We start from the raw sequence: 18228 nt of genomic DNA on the forward strand, positions 1-18228 counted from the left end.
AGTTACACCCAAATCAACTACGGCTAATGGGTCACATTTGGTAAAAATAGTATTATTATGCTGACTATTTGCATGACTCAAGATCAGAATTGACTCATGAAGGGTATGAAATTGTTGTAATTGAAGATTCAGATGAAACCAATCTGTTGAGAGATGATTTCAAAACTATAAACGGGTATGTTACTGAACACATTTACCAGACCAAATTTACTTTACAGAGGATGTTGATGTCCGTAATGAGTGGTCCCCTATGAATGGCTTACAAGTCCAGGTGTCAATAATTATGTTGACAATATGTGTGTATCTTAATCCGGGTCTATCATGGGAAGTTGATTTGAGGCAAGCATTTTTTTTAAAACAAATATGTATGTATTGATTAATACTCTGTTTTTTTTTTTTTTTTTTTTTTTTGCTGGATTGATAATATGTGACGGAGAAGAGAATGTTGCTAAAAGTAGTGAAAACAATGTAATGGACATGTCCACTGGTGGCAGTTTGCTATTGAAAATGCACATGCACTGATGCTTATTATTGGTAACTTTACTGTGCTATTTACTGCCTTAAACAAAGTTGTTAATTTTTTGCCTACTAATATCTGAATATATCGATTTCCTTTTAGGATCAAATAGTATTTGTTTAGACGAGTAACATTCGATTATTTAGTGCTTAAGAAAACCACTTCTTGCTGCTTTTAGCATCAATTCTAGGTACACTCTTTTTATATCTGTTATTTTTTTTTCCTACAATAGTTGGTTTGGCTTATGGAATTAGTTAAGGTTCATGTGTTAAGAGGGATTTAAATTGGTGGGCTTTTATGTTATCGAAGTTGCGTAATTTATCCATACTATTTGTGTAGTGACCCGAACTTTTCCATGTTTATATATATTAATTGAGATTGATATTTACATGATTAAATGTTTCCAACATGTTAAGCAATCAAACTTGTTAAGACTTGATTAATTGAAATATGTTTCATATAGACAATTGACCACCCAAGTTGACCGGCGATTCACGAACGTTAAAACTTGTAAAAACGACATGACGATATATATATGGATATACATATGGTTAACATGAGATTATGATAAGTAAGTATCTCCATAAGTATATTAACAATGAGTTATATACATATAAACAAGCCTACTAACTTAAGGATTTCGAAACGAGACATATATGTAACGATTATCGTTGTAACGACATTTAAATGTATATATATCATATTAAGATATATTAATATATCATAATATCATGATAATATAATAATTTAACATCTCATTAGATATAATAAACAATGGGTTAACAACATTAATTGAGATCGTTAACTTAAAGGTTTCAAAACAACACTTACATGTAACGACTAACGATGGCTTAACGACTCAGTTAAAATGTATATACATGTAGTGTATTTAGATGTATTAAAATACTTTTGGAAGACTTCAAGACATATATCAAAACACTCATACTTAACGAAAATGGTTACAGTTACTTTTCCATTCTTTTCTTTCATCAAGAATTCTAGTCGTATTCTTACCCGTATTATACACAGCTTCAAAACGTACTTATTATGAGTATATACCAATAGGAACTAGCATGGGATTCCACTCTTGATTATGTCATGTATGACTAATCAATTTTAACTTCTACCATGAGCTAGTCAACTAACTAGAACTCCTTTTAACCCCACTCACCACTCACCAATTACCACTCATCATTCACTCCATTTCACTTCCAATTCTCTTTCTAATTCTCTCTCAACACACCCACACTATTATGAACGTATTTTTCCAGTAGTTAATCATCATCTTCATCAAAAATCACTTCAATAATCAAGCTATAATCATCATAGGAAGAACACTTCAAGAACACTTCAAAAATCCCTTCAAGTTTACTAATTTACTTCCAAGTTATCTAATCCATTCCAAGTAATCATCTAAGATCAAGAAACCTTTGTTATATACAGTAGGTTATCTTTCTTATTCAAGGTAATATTCATATTCAAACTTTGATTCAATTTCTATAACTATAAACTATCTTAATTCGAGTAAAAATCTTACCTGAACTTGTTTTTGTGTCATGATCCTACTTCAAGAACTTTCAAGCCATCCAAGATCCTTTGAAGCTAGATCATTTCTTGTCACTTCCAGTAGGTTTACCTACTAAACTTGAGGTAGTAATGATGTTCATAACATCATTCGATTCATATATATAAAACTATCTTATTCGAAGGTTTAAACTCGTAATCACTAGAACATAGTTTAGTTAATTCTAAACTTGTTCGTAAACAAAAGTTAATCCTTCTAACTTGACTTTTAAAATTAACTACACACATGTTCTATATCTATATGATATGCTAACTTAATGATTTAAAACCTGGAAACACGAAAAACACCGTAAAACCGGATTTACGCCGTCGTAGTAACACCGCGGGCTGTTTTGGGTTAGTTAATTAAAAACTATGATAAACTTTGATTTAAAAGTTGTTATTCTGAGAAAATGATTTTTATTATGAACATGAAACTATATCCAAAAATTATGGTTAAACTCAAAGTGGAAGTATGTTTTCTAAAATGGTCATCTAGACGTCGTTCTTTCGACTGAAATGACTACCTTTACAAAAACGACTTGTAACTTATTTTTCCGACTATAAACCTCTACTTTTCTGTTTAGATTCATAAAATAGAGTTCAATATGAAACCATAGCAATTTGATTCACTCAAAACGGATTTAAAATGAAGAAGTTATGGGTAAAACAAGATTGGATAATTTTTTCTCATTTTAGCTACGTGAAAATTGGTAACAAATCTATTCCAACCATAACTTAATCAACTTGTATTGTATATTATGTAATCTTGAGATACCATAGACACGTATACAATGTTTCGACCTATCATGTCGACACATCTATATATATTTCGGAACAACCATAGACACTCTATATGTGAATGTTGGAGTTAGCTATACAGGGTTGAGGTTGATTCCAAAATATATATAGTTTGAGTTGTGATCAATACTGAGATACGTATACACTGGGTCGTGGATTGATTCAAGATAATATTTATCGATTTATTTATGTACATCTAACTGTGGACAACTAGTTGTAGGTTACTAACGAGGACAGCTGACTTAATAAACTTAAAACATCAAAATATATTAAAAGTGTTGTAAATATATTTTGAACATACTTTGATATATATGTATATATTGTTATAGGTTCGTGAATCAACCAGTGGCCAAGTCTTACTTCCCGACGAAGTAAAAATCTGTGAAAGTGAGTTTCATTTAATCCCTTTTTACTCATTTCATTTTTGGGCTGAGAATACATGCAAATGCTTTATTAACTGTTTTACAATATTTATATGCGTGAGTTTCATTTGCTCCCTTTTTACTCTTTACATTTTTGGGACTGAGAATGCATGCAAATGCTTTATTAACTGTTTTACAATAAATATATGCGTGAGTTTCATTTGCTCCCTTTTTAAATGCTTTTACAATATATATTTTTGGGACTGAGAATACATGCGCTGCTTTTATAACTGTTTTACGAAATAGACACAAGTAATCGAAACTACATTATATGGTTGAATGATTGAAATCGAATATGCCCCTTTATAGTCTGGTAATCTAAGAATTAGGGAACAGACCCCCTAATTGACGCGAATCCTAAAGATAGATCTATCGGGCCCAACAAGCCCCATCCAAAGTACCGGATGCTTTAGTACTTCGAAATTTATATCATATCCGAAGGGTGTCCCGGAATGATGGGGATATTCTTATATATGCATCTTGTTAATGTCGGTTACCAGGTGTTCACCATATGAATGATTTTTATCTCTATGTATGGGATGTGTATTGAAATATGAAATCTTGTGGTCTATCGTTACGATTTTATATATATAGGTTAAACCTATAACTCACCAACATTTTTGTTGACGTTTAAAGCATGTTTATTCTCAGGTGAATACTAAGAGCTTCCGCTGTTGCATACTAAAATAAGGACAAGATTTGGAGTCCATGTTTGTATGATATTGTGTAAAAACTGCATTCAAGAAACTGATTTCGATGTAACATATTTGTATTGTAAACCATTATGTAATGGTCGTGTGTAAACAGGATATTTTAGTTTATCATTATTTGATAATCTACATAAAGCTTTTTAAACCTTTATTTATGAAATAAAGGTTATGGTTTGTTTTAAAAATGAATGCAGTCTTTGAAAAACGTCTCATATAGAGGTCAAAACCTCGCAACGAAATCAATTAATATGGAACGTTTTTAATCAATAAGAACGGGACATTTCAATTTGTGGCTTTTGTTCATCTTATATGGTTATTAGTAGGATAGTAGGATGGTTAATTCCTTTGGAAAGTTTTCTATTTTTTATAAATGTTTTATTTTATTTACGTTATGAGTATTAAAAAGTTAGCTCTTTAGTGATTAATTGAATAAAAACGTAGTATTTAGGCATGAGAGTGTTATTTAAGTTGGTACTTATGATTGTATATTTGCAGCCCCACAAAACTATCTATAACGATGCGCTTTGTGAATATATATGCGGGTATAACGGATTATTTATAAAGTATGATTGTATCGATATTCATCAGTTTTGTCGGCTAGAGAAACGTATACACGGGTTAGCTGATTGCTTTTACATGAATTTTTATAGTTATGTTGATTAATGTTTGTACTAAATAAGAATGAACGATTTAGTGGATGACATCTATGGACCTTGGTCATACCATGATGTTCAACATATCCTCCATGATTGACCAAGAAAACTATAAGGTATTGTTAAACAAATGTTTATATGCACAGTCAATGTTTTGACCCTTATCAAACCTAATATAAGTGAAATACAATTTGATGCACCAACATTTGGTGTACCATGTACATGTACTTATTAAATTTTGTTGGATTCACAACCCAGTTGAGTGCTTATGTGCACACTTTATTGGTGGCTCACGTTATAAAATCAATGCTCATTACTTCAGGTATATGCAGGGCCGGACCTGATATTTTTGATGCCCAGTGCGACTTGATATAAAGATGCCCTTATCATGTTTTATATTTCATAAAAGAGGACGGGAAAAGGCTCTTAAAGTTAATAAGTTATTGAAAATTTTAAGAATTAAGTAATATTACAGTTATAATATATAAATCATATATATAGTATATATTTATATCTTATATTTTATAAAAACAAGAATATATATATTTGCACTATTTAACAATACTCTGTATATATATCATACTCTTATTCCTACATAAAGTATTGTATTAAATTTTATATAAATATAATACGGAGTAACTTAAATGGCAATAATGTGAAAGGTAAAGTGTTTAAATGTATATTTATACAATACCAAGGACTATTTATAAACTATCATAGATGGAAACAGAAATTGAACTCGTCTTCACCACCAAGTCTGCAACTAATTTTCCCCACTAAAAAAACCCTAAAATTTTAAATATTCTTCAAGATTGCAACTATATAAACCTACTTAATACATAAATATATTTATATAGTTGCTAATAACTGCTTAAAATCGATTATTATCTATAATAAAGTATCAAACTCGTACATAATAAAATTCGACCATCTAACCATTTGATGCCCCCTTTTGTGTGATGCCCGGTGCCGTCGCACGTCTCGCACAGCACCAGGCCCGGCCCTGGGTATATGCTAAAATCAGTTTTGTTGTTGACCTTTTGCAGTTGGGGTATTCGATGAAGGTTATCACTGCGATCTACAGACGTATTATATGGTCAGACGTATTGTATGGTTGAACATTCTGATGTACCCTATGTGAGTACTATTGATGTTGCTTAATTTTCAGTTTTGTAGCCCTTTTTCTTATGGATGGAACATATAGTTACTACATTTATTTATGTGTACACAACAATATTTTGCAAGAAGATTTCAATTTTCAAGTTAACATTGTTATGTGGTGAGAAAAGGAGTACATCTACATGTGTACACAATGGGATCGGGAGAGCTTTGATTGAAATGCTGTTGTGCAATGCACGGGCTCTTAAAGTGTTTCGTTATTAAACTGCTATCAACAAGAAATAATGTTGCACAGATAGTAAGGATTACGAAAACTATTTTTTTTAAATTCGTCGTGCAACGCACGGGCTCTTAAAGGCTAGTATCAAAATAAATCGTATTATTCTTTTAACCGTGAGCGTTTAAAGTGAATTTAAATTTATAATATCGCACCACGATTATTTCTGGGCAACATACCACCATGTATAATACTCCGTATATAATATTGTACCAAATAAAATTTTGAAGTACATTTATTTATTTTTGTAGGGCTGAAAATGATACTTCATGGATCACTCCCTACCATCAATTCTTCGATTCATGTATTGTTATTAACTAAAGAAAGATCTTTTATATATCCGACTTATTTAATTTCACATTTTTTCTCAAAAAAATAAATAACCAATATATAAATATCCGACTTATGACAGACAACATGTATTTACTGTCACACGTGTATGATCCGACTTTGTATATATCGCTCATTGTTTCAAATAAAAACATGTGTATCGGCAGGGATATGTTAGCCCTGTGTTAACTTTGTCAACCCATCCAGCGGTCCCCGGTAGCCCACTGGAGCCTGGCGAAACACCATCACCCATTTCCCCACAGCATGCCAAGCCCGATAATCGAACCTGCATTGTCATTGTTTCAATCTTCGCATGCGTGGGACCAAGGGATCATTTAAGCCCGGTAAGAATGATTTTTGATCCAATTATTTGAAAAATTCTTACCTAGTGAGAATCGAACCCTCATCTCCCCTAAAGGAGAGTGAGTCATTCGCCACTAGCCATAATATCAGCTAAAGTTATGTAGACCCAACAAACATGAGACGAGCAACCAAAAATTATGAAATTGACTAGTCTTTAAAGTCATTCAACTCTTTTCTAAACAATGCGTATTAAATAATACTAAAGTGAATTATAGATACTAAATATAATATAATATAATATAATATAATATAATATAATACTCCGTATAAAAATATTATTATAAATAATTGATGAAAGAAGACCACAACCCGGTTTGAAGCAAATTGATATGGTTCCCGAGAACGAATTGGATTATTTTATTTTATTCAAAGTTTGGACATCAATTATCACCAACTGACAAAATTATCATGTGTTTCTAAACAGTACTGCATTTGTTACGTAACCGTTGAGTTGCTCATACATTATAATATGATATATACAAAGTACTGTAGCTATCGAATGCACCAAAAGCTACTAATCCATCCGTCCCATATTAATAATCCACCTTTTTTTTTCGTCCGTCCTAAATTAATAATCTACTTCCATAAATGAAAAAAATAACTTATTAAAGTACTTTTATACCATTGCTTTATTTAAACAAGACAAAAGTATAGGTAAAAAGTAATGTGTAAAACTGAAAAATAGGGAAACATTAGACAAAAAAGTACATGTGACAGTCACTTTTTCTTAAACTGTGTATTTTTTGTCTGTCGACTATTAAATTGGGATGGAAGGAGTATTAAAATTTACTGCACTAAATTCTTTCTTACATAAAAAATTGATGTTATGTTTGGTTTGAAGGGTTTTGACCGTTTGTTTTAGAAGATTGAGTAATGTTAAGATTGAGTAATGTTGTTCTGTGTAAAAAGGGTTTTAAATTGATTTTATTAAAATTTTAGGTTACTAGCATTCCCATATTCATTACTCCGTATTATTCTTTTCATGAAGTTCCTCTAGAAAATTTAGCCCCTTTTGATTGAAAAAATGTTTTTGGAAGAAATGAAATGTGTCAAAGGAAAGTAGATCTGAAGAAATTAAAAACCGAATGAAGTGAAATCGTAAGGAATTGAAATTTGAAGAAATTGAAATTAATAAATTCAATGAAATGTGAAAAAGTCAACAAACGCGTGAATGAAATTAAACTCTATTTCGTAAAATAACTAAAAAGTTACATAAAAACTTTACGTTTCTAGTTTTCGTTTTCAAACTAGCGTTTCGTTTTTCAATCTTGAAATACGCAAATTGAAAATGCACGCCCAAAACGCGAGTCAATATGTACATAAAATATAAATGTAAATATTTGAGAATGTTTTGATTTTTCATATATTTAATATTAGAAAATTTTCAAATCTGTCAACATCTTGAAGGAAAATATTTCATAAATGAATGAATCTCAATATTCGAACGAAATCAATTTTTTAAAAATATGTCAACCAAACGAAAAAATTCAATTCCAATTCATCAAATTTGCTTTGAATTTCGTGAACGAAATGGGGCTTTATTTTCTTCAACCTACTCTTGTTATGTTTTTAAGAGGACCATATTTTAATCAGTCAAATACAAATCAAACGACTGTTAAATGACCCCGCAAATCAAAACGAAATAATTTTATTATGCATCACAGATTCACAGCTATGCTTTCTCGAATATAAAATTAAAAATTAATTTATTTATTTGGGGAAGCAAATAATTGAATAAAATACTGGCTAGTGTGATACTGTAATGCATTAACGGCTCTATTGTCAGGACCCCCCACTGATCACCACGTGATGTACTACTATACCACCGTACTTCCTCGCCGGAACTCAAGATTCCGACAACTCTTCACCGTTAACTACAAACAGTCCGACTGTAAAGTACAAAAATTAAACATACATAGAACCCTAAAAATTGACAGATTTTAAATACCAAATTCCTCAACTACAATCAAATCACTAGGAACATCAATAGAAAATTAATGTCAAAAACGAAGGAACCAACAGACTAGTTATTTTTAGATCAAAGCGGCTCGGGTCGGGTCGGGTCTAAGCAGGGGAAGTTTGGGAGGTCGGGTCAGCCGAAGATGGGATATCAGGCCCAACCCGACAACCTTCAAGCATAAACACAATATCTGCCATTGTGGGTCGGTCCTGCGGGTCAGGTGCTGTGCAAAGCAGCCCGACTTTAACACCGAGCAAAAACTCTTCCCATTCGGATGATTCTGGGTCTAACTCAAGTAACCCGGGTTCCAAAAGCTCCGACACTTGACCCCTTTGCAACATTCTTTTGACCCATTTCACAATATCTTCATCCTGTGTGAACATCACTGGCTTCTTCCCTGTTAAAAGCTCTAACAAAACGATACCGAAACTGTAAACATCAGATTCCTTTGTGACTTCACCGGTTAATATTGCTTCAGGTGACACGTAACCCAATGTTCCAACTGTACCAGACGTTGACGTGGCGGCTTCTGGTGACCTGGCGGTGACAAGTGGCGTTAACCCGAATTCGGACACGTGGGCTTCAAAATCTGCATCAAATAAAACGTTTTGCGGTTTGATGTCACCGTGAACCATGGTGGTCGAATGTAGGAACGATAGCCCACGGGCTATACCGAGCGCAATCAAATGCCTCATGGGCCAATTCAAAACGTGCCCGTCTTGGTGCGATGCTTCTTGAAGCAACGTAGCGAGGTTTCCATTTGGCATGTAGTCATACACCAACAGTCTTAAATCGGGTGGGCCCGCGTAATACCCACGAAGAACGGTCAAATTCCGGTGTCGAACTTTACCTAACAATTCAGCTTCTTTTTTAAACACGTTCTCCTCAGGCAACCCGTTTTGCAACCTACGTATCGACAAAACCATTCCATCGTTGTAACAAGCTTTAAAGATCAACCCATATCGTGTTCTGCTTAAAACATTTTCTTCATCAAATTGTCGGGTTGCTTCTAGGGTTTCAGCTAAAGTAATCTTGTTATTGAACATAACAAGTTTCGGGCCGCCATTTTCACCAGAACTGCGGGTCCCGGAGCTTCGATTTGGACTCGTTCGTTTCTTTTCACCTGCTTTTGACTTTTCAATGAGCCTTTTTCGCCATTTAAACAAACTGTACGCGTAGAAACAACAGCATAACGACATGAAAACGGCTCCAGCAGCAGCTACAACTATCAGCAAAATCATTCTGGTTTGACTACCTTTACTCGTCCCCTTACATTTTCGATCCAACGGTTTACCACATAAACCATTATTACCCCCATAAAAAGATTCATTGTTAAATCTAGTCCCTAAAGCCTCTGGTATTTCACCTTCGAGGTTATTTCTCGACACGTTAAAATACATTAATCCGGGAATGTTTGTAAGATTTGCAGGAATAGAACCACTCAAGTTGTTTGAACTTAGGTCTAATGAAATCAGGTTCGACAGATGAGAAAAAGACTCTGGGATGTCACCAAAGAGATTGTTATCACTCAAATCGAGTTGGGTCAAACGGGTGATCCGTGAAAGATCCGCGGGTATTTTGCCACTTAAAGTATTTGAACCCAAATCAAGAATCTCAAGTTTAGAACAGTTGCCAATCTCTGGTGGGATGTTGCTAGAGATGTTGTTATGTGACAATGACAAAACTACAAGTGAGTTAAGAAAGCTAAAAGTAGAAGGAATTCGACCTGAAAATGAATTCGAAGAGAGATTCAAGTAACGTAAACCTAATAAGCTGCTAAAACCTTCAGGTACATCACCGGAAAACATATTTTCTTGCAACGCAATCATTTGCAAATTAGGCAAACCAAACAGATCCAATGGTAACTCACCGGTTAAATTCTGTCTGCTCAAATCAAGAGCAGTTAGCTTATAGAGACTCCCAATACTTCCCGGAATCTTACCGGAAAACGCATTGCCACTCAGATTTAAAACTGACAAACCTTTCAAATTCCCAATGGTTACCGGAATCTCACCGGAAAACTTGTTTCCTTCAAGGTCCAACGTCGTAAGATTGCTCATTGACATTAAATCTTCCGGCAAGGTACCAGTAAGACGATTATCTCTCAAACTCAACGTCTCGAGCTGTACAAGATTGCTAAAACTAGTAGGAATACTACCATTAAACTGATTCCCACCCAAAGACAGCATCTTAAGCAGAGTTAGCTCACTTAAAAACTTAGGTATCTCACCAGTAAACAAATTCCCTTCCATATTCAACACCTTCAAATTACTAATTTCCATAATTTCACTCGGAAACAAACCGGTTAACGAATTATTCGCCAACTTTAACTCCTCCAACCGCCTCAAATTCCCAATCTCACTAGGAACTCCACCAGTTAACCGATTACCAGAAACGTCTAAATTTGTCAATGCAGTTAGATTACTCAACCACATAGGAAACTCTCCGTGAATCTGATTTTGCTGAACATTCAAAACTTGTAAAGCACTATAACATATACAAGACGGAGGTGGTACTATATCTATAAATGCATTAAACCCTAACTGAACATTCTTAATTGAAGGCGGATAAACCGAAACATTACAAAAAATTGAAGCAGGAATTAAACCGGTGAGATTGTTATTAGACAGTGAGATTACTTCCAGTTTAGGAAGTGAACCTATTCCTGCCGGAATAACACCTCCGATTTGATTTCCGTCAGCACTAAAATGAATAAGTGAACTACAATTCGCAATAGATGAAGGCAACGTTCCTTGCAACTGATTATAATCAAGCCACAAAAATTGAAGTTTCTGTAACGCTCCAAATTTCTCCGGAATTGTTCCAGTAAATTGATTATATGATAAATTTATAAGTTCAATATCATGTAAATCTGATAAATTACTTGATAATTCACCAGAAAACGAGTTTGATGAAAGATCTAAGTAGCGTACTGTTGACGGAAAGTTTAACGGAGCTTCACCGGAGAATTTATTTCCGGCGACATTAAATATCAAAAGCTCGTTTAAATTCGAGATCTCCGGAGGAATGTTGCCGGAAAACGAGTTATACTGAAGAAATACATACTGTAACAAATCGCATTTCATGAGAGACGACGGAATACTACCGTTGAAATTGTTTGACCGGAGGCTTAACCTACGCAGCATGCGTAGGTTACCGATTTTGCTAGTGACTGAACCTTGTAACTGAAGTCGAGGTAACCGGAGGTCGGTGACGTAGCCACCGGAGCAACTAACGCCGCGCCAGTCGCATGGAGCCAACGATGTGGACACGTTCCAGGTGACGAGTGCGTCGATTGGATCATTGAGGTTGAGTTTAAAATCGAGAAGTGCGTCGATTTCTGCAAGAGTTTGTGGTGAACGGTCGGCGTAGGTTAGCAAGGTGGTGAAGGGTAAGAGTAAAATGAAAAGAAAACTAACGGTCGTCGTTAACAGTGGTAGATGTTGAAGCATTGTAAAAATAGAATGTTGTTAATTGTAATGTAACGGAAAAAGCGTAAGTTAGCCGGAATAGTGGGTAATGGTGGGAATGAAAGGCGAGCAGTATAGTGAGTTTGGCGTATTTTGCGCCACTGTGCGCATTGCACTCTTTCTTTCTTTCTCTCTCACTCAAAAATGTAAAAGCAAGCGGATATAAAGAGACACTCTCACTCTCAACGTCTCAAGTACACAAAGTCGCACACTTGTTTATTTGACTGTTTATAATTTCTCTGTCACGTAGAAAAACTTAAACACACACACACTCTTTATGCAAATAATGTTAAAAGATTTTTCCCCTAACAATAATAGTCTTTAAATTTTTTTAAACGGACGTCACACAAACTCTTTTTAATTCACGAATATAATATTACTGGTGAAGAGACCCGTGAAATCACGGGAATTGTAAAAGAAAAATTGTTGAATGATACGTTATAATTGACGATTGTTATTTAACTAAAATGTGGATCTTATATAATTCCATAACAACAATGTAAAAACTAAAGCAAGAAAGTCTATAAATGCTACTGCTACCAATTTTGCTCCAAAAAACACTTTAATTTTTAATTAGAATCACTAAACAATTATAAAATATAACAACCTGCATACCCACACAAGGAAGTGACTTTGGCATGTCACAACCATCACTTTCTTTGTGTTACTTGTATACCTTAATTTTTTTAGCTTTCTAATCTGCACACATATAAACAACTTAGTAAATGTAGTGACCCGAACTTTTCCATGTTTATATATATTAAATGAAATTGTTATTTACATGATTAAGTGTTTCCAACATGTTAAGCAATCAAACTTGTTAAGACTTGATTAATTGAAATAGGTTTCATATAGACAATTGACCACCCAAGTTGACCGGTGATTCACGAACGTTAAAACTTGTAAAAACTATATGATGACATATATATATATATATATATATATATATATATATATATATATATATATATATATATATATATATATATATATATATATATATATATATAGTTAACATGATATTATGATAAGTAAGTATCTCATTAGGCATTTTAACAATGAGTTATATACATAAAATTGAGTTTATTGAATTAAGAAACTCGAAACGATATATATAACGATTATCGTTATAACAACGTCTTACTAAATACATATGAATCATATTAAGATATTGGTACACTATGTTTAATCATGATAAATGATAAGTAAACATGTCATTAAGTGTATTAACAATGAACTACATATGTAAAAACAAGACTACTAACTTAATGATTTCGAAACGAGACATATATGTAACGATTATCGTTGTAACAACATTTAACTGTATATATATATCATACTAAGATATATTAATATATCATAATATCATGATAATGTAATAAGTTAACATCTCTTTAGATATAATAAACAATGGGTTAACAACATTTAACAAGATCGTTAACCTAAAGGTTTCAAAACAACATTTACATGTAACGACTAACGATGACTTAACGACTCAGTTAAAATGTATATACATATAGTGTTTTAATATGTATTCATACACTTTTGAAAGACTTCAAGACACTTATCAAAATACTTCTACTTAACAAAAATGCTTACAATTACATCCTCGTTCAGTTTCATCAACAATTCTACTCGTATGCACCCGTATTCGTACTCGTACAATACACAGCTTTTAGATGTATGTACTATTGGTATATACACTCAAATAATCAGCTCTTAGCAGCCCATGTGAGTCACCTAACACATGTGGGAACCATCATTTGGCAACTAGCATGAAATATCTCATAAATTTATAAAAATATTAGTAATCATTCATTACTTATTTACATGTAAACAAAATTACACATCCTTTATATCTAATCCATATACCAACGACCAAAAACACCTACAAACACTTTCATTCTTCAATTTTCTTCATCTAATTGATCTCTCTCAAGTTCTATCTTCAAGTTCTAAGTGTTCTTCATAAATTCTATAAGTTCTAGTTTCATAAAATCAAGAATACTTCCAAGTTTGCTAGCTTACTTTCAATCTTGTAAAGTGATCATCCAACCTCAAGAAATCTTTCTTATTTACAATAAGATATCTTTCTAATACAAGGTAGTACTCATATTCAAACTTTGATTCAATTTCTATAACTATAACAATCTTATTTTGAGTGGAAATCTTACTTGAACTTGTTTTCGTGTCATGATTCTGCTTCAAGAACTTTCAAGCCATCACAGGATCCTTTGAAGCTAGATCTATTTTTCTCATTTTCAGTAGGTTTATCCACAAAACCTGAGGTAGTAATGATGTTCATAATATCATTCGATTCATATATATATATATAACTACCTTATTCGAAGGTTTAAACTTGAAATCACTAGAACATAGTTTAGTTAATTCTAAACTTGTTCGCAAACAAAAGTTAATCCTTCTAACTTGACTTTTAAAATCAACTAAACACATGTTCTATATCTATATGATATGCTAACTTAATGATTTAAAACCTGAAAACACGAAAAACACCGTAAAACCGGACATACGTCGTCGTAGTAACACCGCGGGCTGTTTTGGGTTTGATAATTAAAAACTATAATAAACTTTGATTTAAAAGTTGTTCTTCTGGGAAAATGATTTTTCTTATGAACATGAAACTATATCCAAAAATCATGGTTAACTCAAAGTGAAAGTATGTTTTTCAAAATGGTCATCAAGACGTCGTTCTTTCGACTGAAATGACTACCTCTTACAAAAATGACTTGTAACTTATATTTTCGACTATAAACCTATACTTTTTATGTTTAGATTCATAAAATATAGTTCAATATGAAACCATAGCAATTTAATTCACTCAAAACGGATTTAAAACGAAGAAGTTATGGGTAAAACAAGATTGGATATTTTTTGATTGTTGTAGATACGGAAAATATTGTAACAATTCTATACAAATCATATCTTAGCTAACTTATATTGTATAATACATGTATTCTAATATATTATGTAATCTTGGGATACCATAGACACGTATGCAAATGTTTTGACATATCATATCGACCCATGTATATATATTATTTGGAACAACCATAGACACTCTATATGCAGTAATGTTTAAGTTAGCTATACAGGGTTGAGGTTGATTCCAAAAATATATATACTTTGAGTTGTGATCTAGCCTGAGACGTGTATACACTGGGTCGTGGATTGATTCAAGATAATATATATCAATTTATTTATGTACATCTAACTATGGACAACTAGTTGTAGGTTACTAACGAGGACAGCTGACTTAATAAACTTAAAACATCAAAATGTATAAAAAATGTTGTAAATATATTTTGAACATACTTTGATATATATATGTATATATTTGTTATAGGTTCGTGAATCGACCAGTGGCCAAGTCTTACTCCCGACGAAGTAAAAATATGTGAAAGTGAGTTATAGTCCCACTTTTAAAATCTAATATTTTGGGATGAGAATACATGCAGTTTTATAAATGTTTTACGAAATAGACACAAGTAAATGAAACTACATTATATGGGTGAATGATCGAAGCCGAATATGCCCCTTTTGCTTGGTAGCCTAAGAATTAGTAAACCGATCTACTAATTGACGTGAATCCTAAAGATAGATCTATTGGGCCTAACGAACCCCATCCAAAGTACCGGATGCTTTAGTACTTCAAATTCATTTTTATCATGTTCGAAGGATTTCCCAGAATGATAGGGGATATTCTTATATGCATTTTATTAATGTCGGTTACCAGGTGTTCACCATATGAATGATTTTTATCTCTATGTATAGGATGTATATTGAAATATGAAATCTTGTGGTCTATTATTATGATTTGATAATATATAGGTTAAACCTATAACTCACCAACATTTTTGTTGACGTTTTAAGCATGTTTATTCTCAGATGATTATTAAGAGCTTCCGCTGTTGCATACTAAAATAAGGACAAGATTTGGAGTCCATGCTTGTATGATATTATGTAAAAACTGCATTCAAGAAACTTATTTTTGATGTAATATATTCTTATTGTAAACCATTATGTAATGGTCGTGTGTAAACGGTATATTTTAGATTATCATTATTTGATAATCTACGTAATGCTTTTTAAACCTTTATAGATAAAATAAAGGTTATGGTTGTTTTAAAAATGAATGCAGTCTTTGAAAAACGTCTCATATAGAGATCAAAACCTCGCAACGAAATCAATTAATATGGAACGTTTATAATCAATATGAACGGGACATTTCAGTTGGTATCCGAGCGTTGGTCTTAGAGAACCAGAAATTTGCATTAGTGTGTCTTATCGAGTTTGTTAGGATACATTAGTGAGTCTGGACTTCGACCGTGTTTTCTTTAAAAACGATTGCTTAACACTTTTGTTGGAAACTATATATTATTAACATGTAAATATTATGTGATATATTAATCTCTTAATGTGTTTGATATTGTGTGTTAGATGTCTACCACTAGTACAAATCTCATCGATTCACCTAATAATAATGAAGAGTCGAATATATTTTGGGAAGATTCACAAATTCCCGAAGAGGAACCGGAAGAGGAGGAACCGGAAGAGGAGGAACCGGAAGAATAAGAGGTTCTGGAGGAAAAAATATTGATACCTATAGTAAATCTATTAAATAAAAGAAAATCCTCAACCAACGGACCAAAGTTAATAATGGTCAATGGTGTTTCCGCCGAGGAAGCAAAATATTGGGAAGATTACCAATTTTCTGATGAATCGGATCCCGATGAGGATTCCGACGATGTTATAGAAATTACCTCGACCCAATTTAATAAAGCGAAAGAAAATAATAAGGGAAAAGGTATAAAAATAGAGAAACCCTATTCCAACCCCGATGAACTTTATATGTATCGGCAACATCCGTATTTCCTAAAATGTAACAATGACCCGGGAACCTCTAAACCACCAGGTTTTTCTAAACCATTGTGGAAAACGACGGCTCGTATTAGAGGAACACCATATATTCCTAGAAAATTAGGAAAACGAACCAAGTCAGAAGAAGAAGAAATCAGTGATTCAGATTAGAGGGTTGTAATCATGTTGTGTATTATATGTATTGTAGTGTGCTTGTACTTTTATGTTCTATGTAAAAATTGTTTGTATTGTTTGTTAATTATCTTTTACGAATCTAAACCTTGTCTATTTTACAGTATAAAAATAAAATGGACGTTAAGGGTAGACAACCGAATATTTTAGAAGATCTACTAGAGGATATGATTGAAGAAATCTTGTCTAGAGTCGGTCAGAATTCATCAGCACAATTAATTATGGCAAAATTAACTTGTCAAACATTTGAAAGACTTTCCAGAAATGCCTTAGTTTATAAAAGGCTTTCCTTTGATAGGTGGGGTATATCACATTGGGGAGACCGTAAGTTACGCCGTGTTTTCTTTAAAGCGTTAAATGCAGGGAACCCAAATGCAATTTTACGCTACGGGTTAAGAACCTATTTTGACTCAACATATCCCAACATAGGATTTCGTGAATTAGAAAGAGCTTCTAACATGCAACATAAAGAAGCATGTTATGCTTACAGGTTAGCGATGTTCGCTTCTTACCAAAGTGAGAAAAAGAACATCGGATTGCAGCTTTTAAATAAAACATTCCCACAAGTGACGGATTCAGTAGTTGGGGTGAGAAACAAGGTTTTTAGATTATTACGGGGCTGTTAGACATTACGAAACCCTCGTCCTTTTGACGACATTACAACATGCTTCCTAGCCAATGGTCATAACGGTTATTTTCCACAAGACCAAGGATGGGAAGTCGTCTTAGTAAAACCAGAATGCATGACTTGTTTCTGGACTTATGAATTACGTGTCTTTATTTTCTTTGCTGAACAACTTGCGTGTTAACTAGGTTTATCTTCAAAACTGTCCTGTATCAAAGTGTACTATATTTCATATTATATGTAATATAGCGTTGTTGTAAGTTTGAAGAATATTTATATGTGATATATTATTATAATCAGTTTTTCATATGGAATTGTAGTAGTTGAATTGTATATTAGCTACTAAGT

The 18228-nt window shown here is 33.0% G+C and overlaps 1 protein-coding gene across 1 annotated transcript in view; it reads right to left on the minus strand.

Annotated features, from left to right (window-relative positions):
• Positions 1-8387: 8387 nt before the first annotated feature.
• The window catches only part of LOC139868369 (uncharacterized), a 79942-nt gene continuing 70101 nt past the window's right edge, over positions 8388-18228 (minus strand). The window contains exon 9 of the mRNA XM_071856701.1: positions 8388-12082. Within this exon, the coding sequence (XP_071712802.1) occupies positions 8820-12082 (3263 nt within the window). The 3' untranslated portion in view covers positions 8388-8819. The remainder of the gene's footprint in view (positions 12083-18228) is intronic.

This window comes from Rutidosis leptorrhynchoides, chromosome 9 (genome assembly GCF_046630445.1).
Source record: "Rutidosis leptorrhynchoides isolate AG116_Rl617_1_P2 chromosome 9, CSIRO_AGI_Rlap_v1, whole genome shotgun sequence".
Classification (NCBI taxonomy): domain Eukaryota; kingdom Viridiplantae; phylum Streptophyta; class Magnoliopsida; order Asterales; family Asteraceae; genus Rutidosis; species Rutidosis leptorrhynchoides.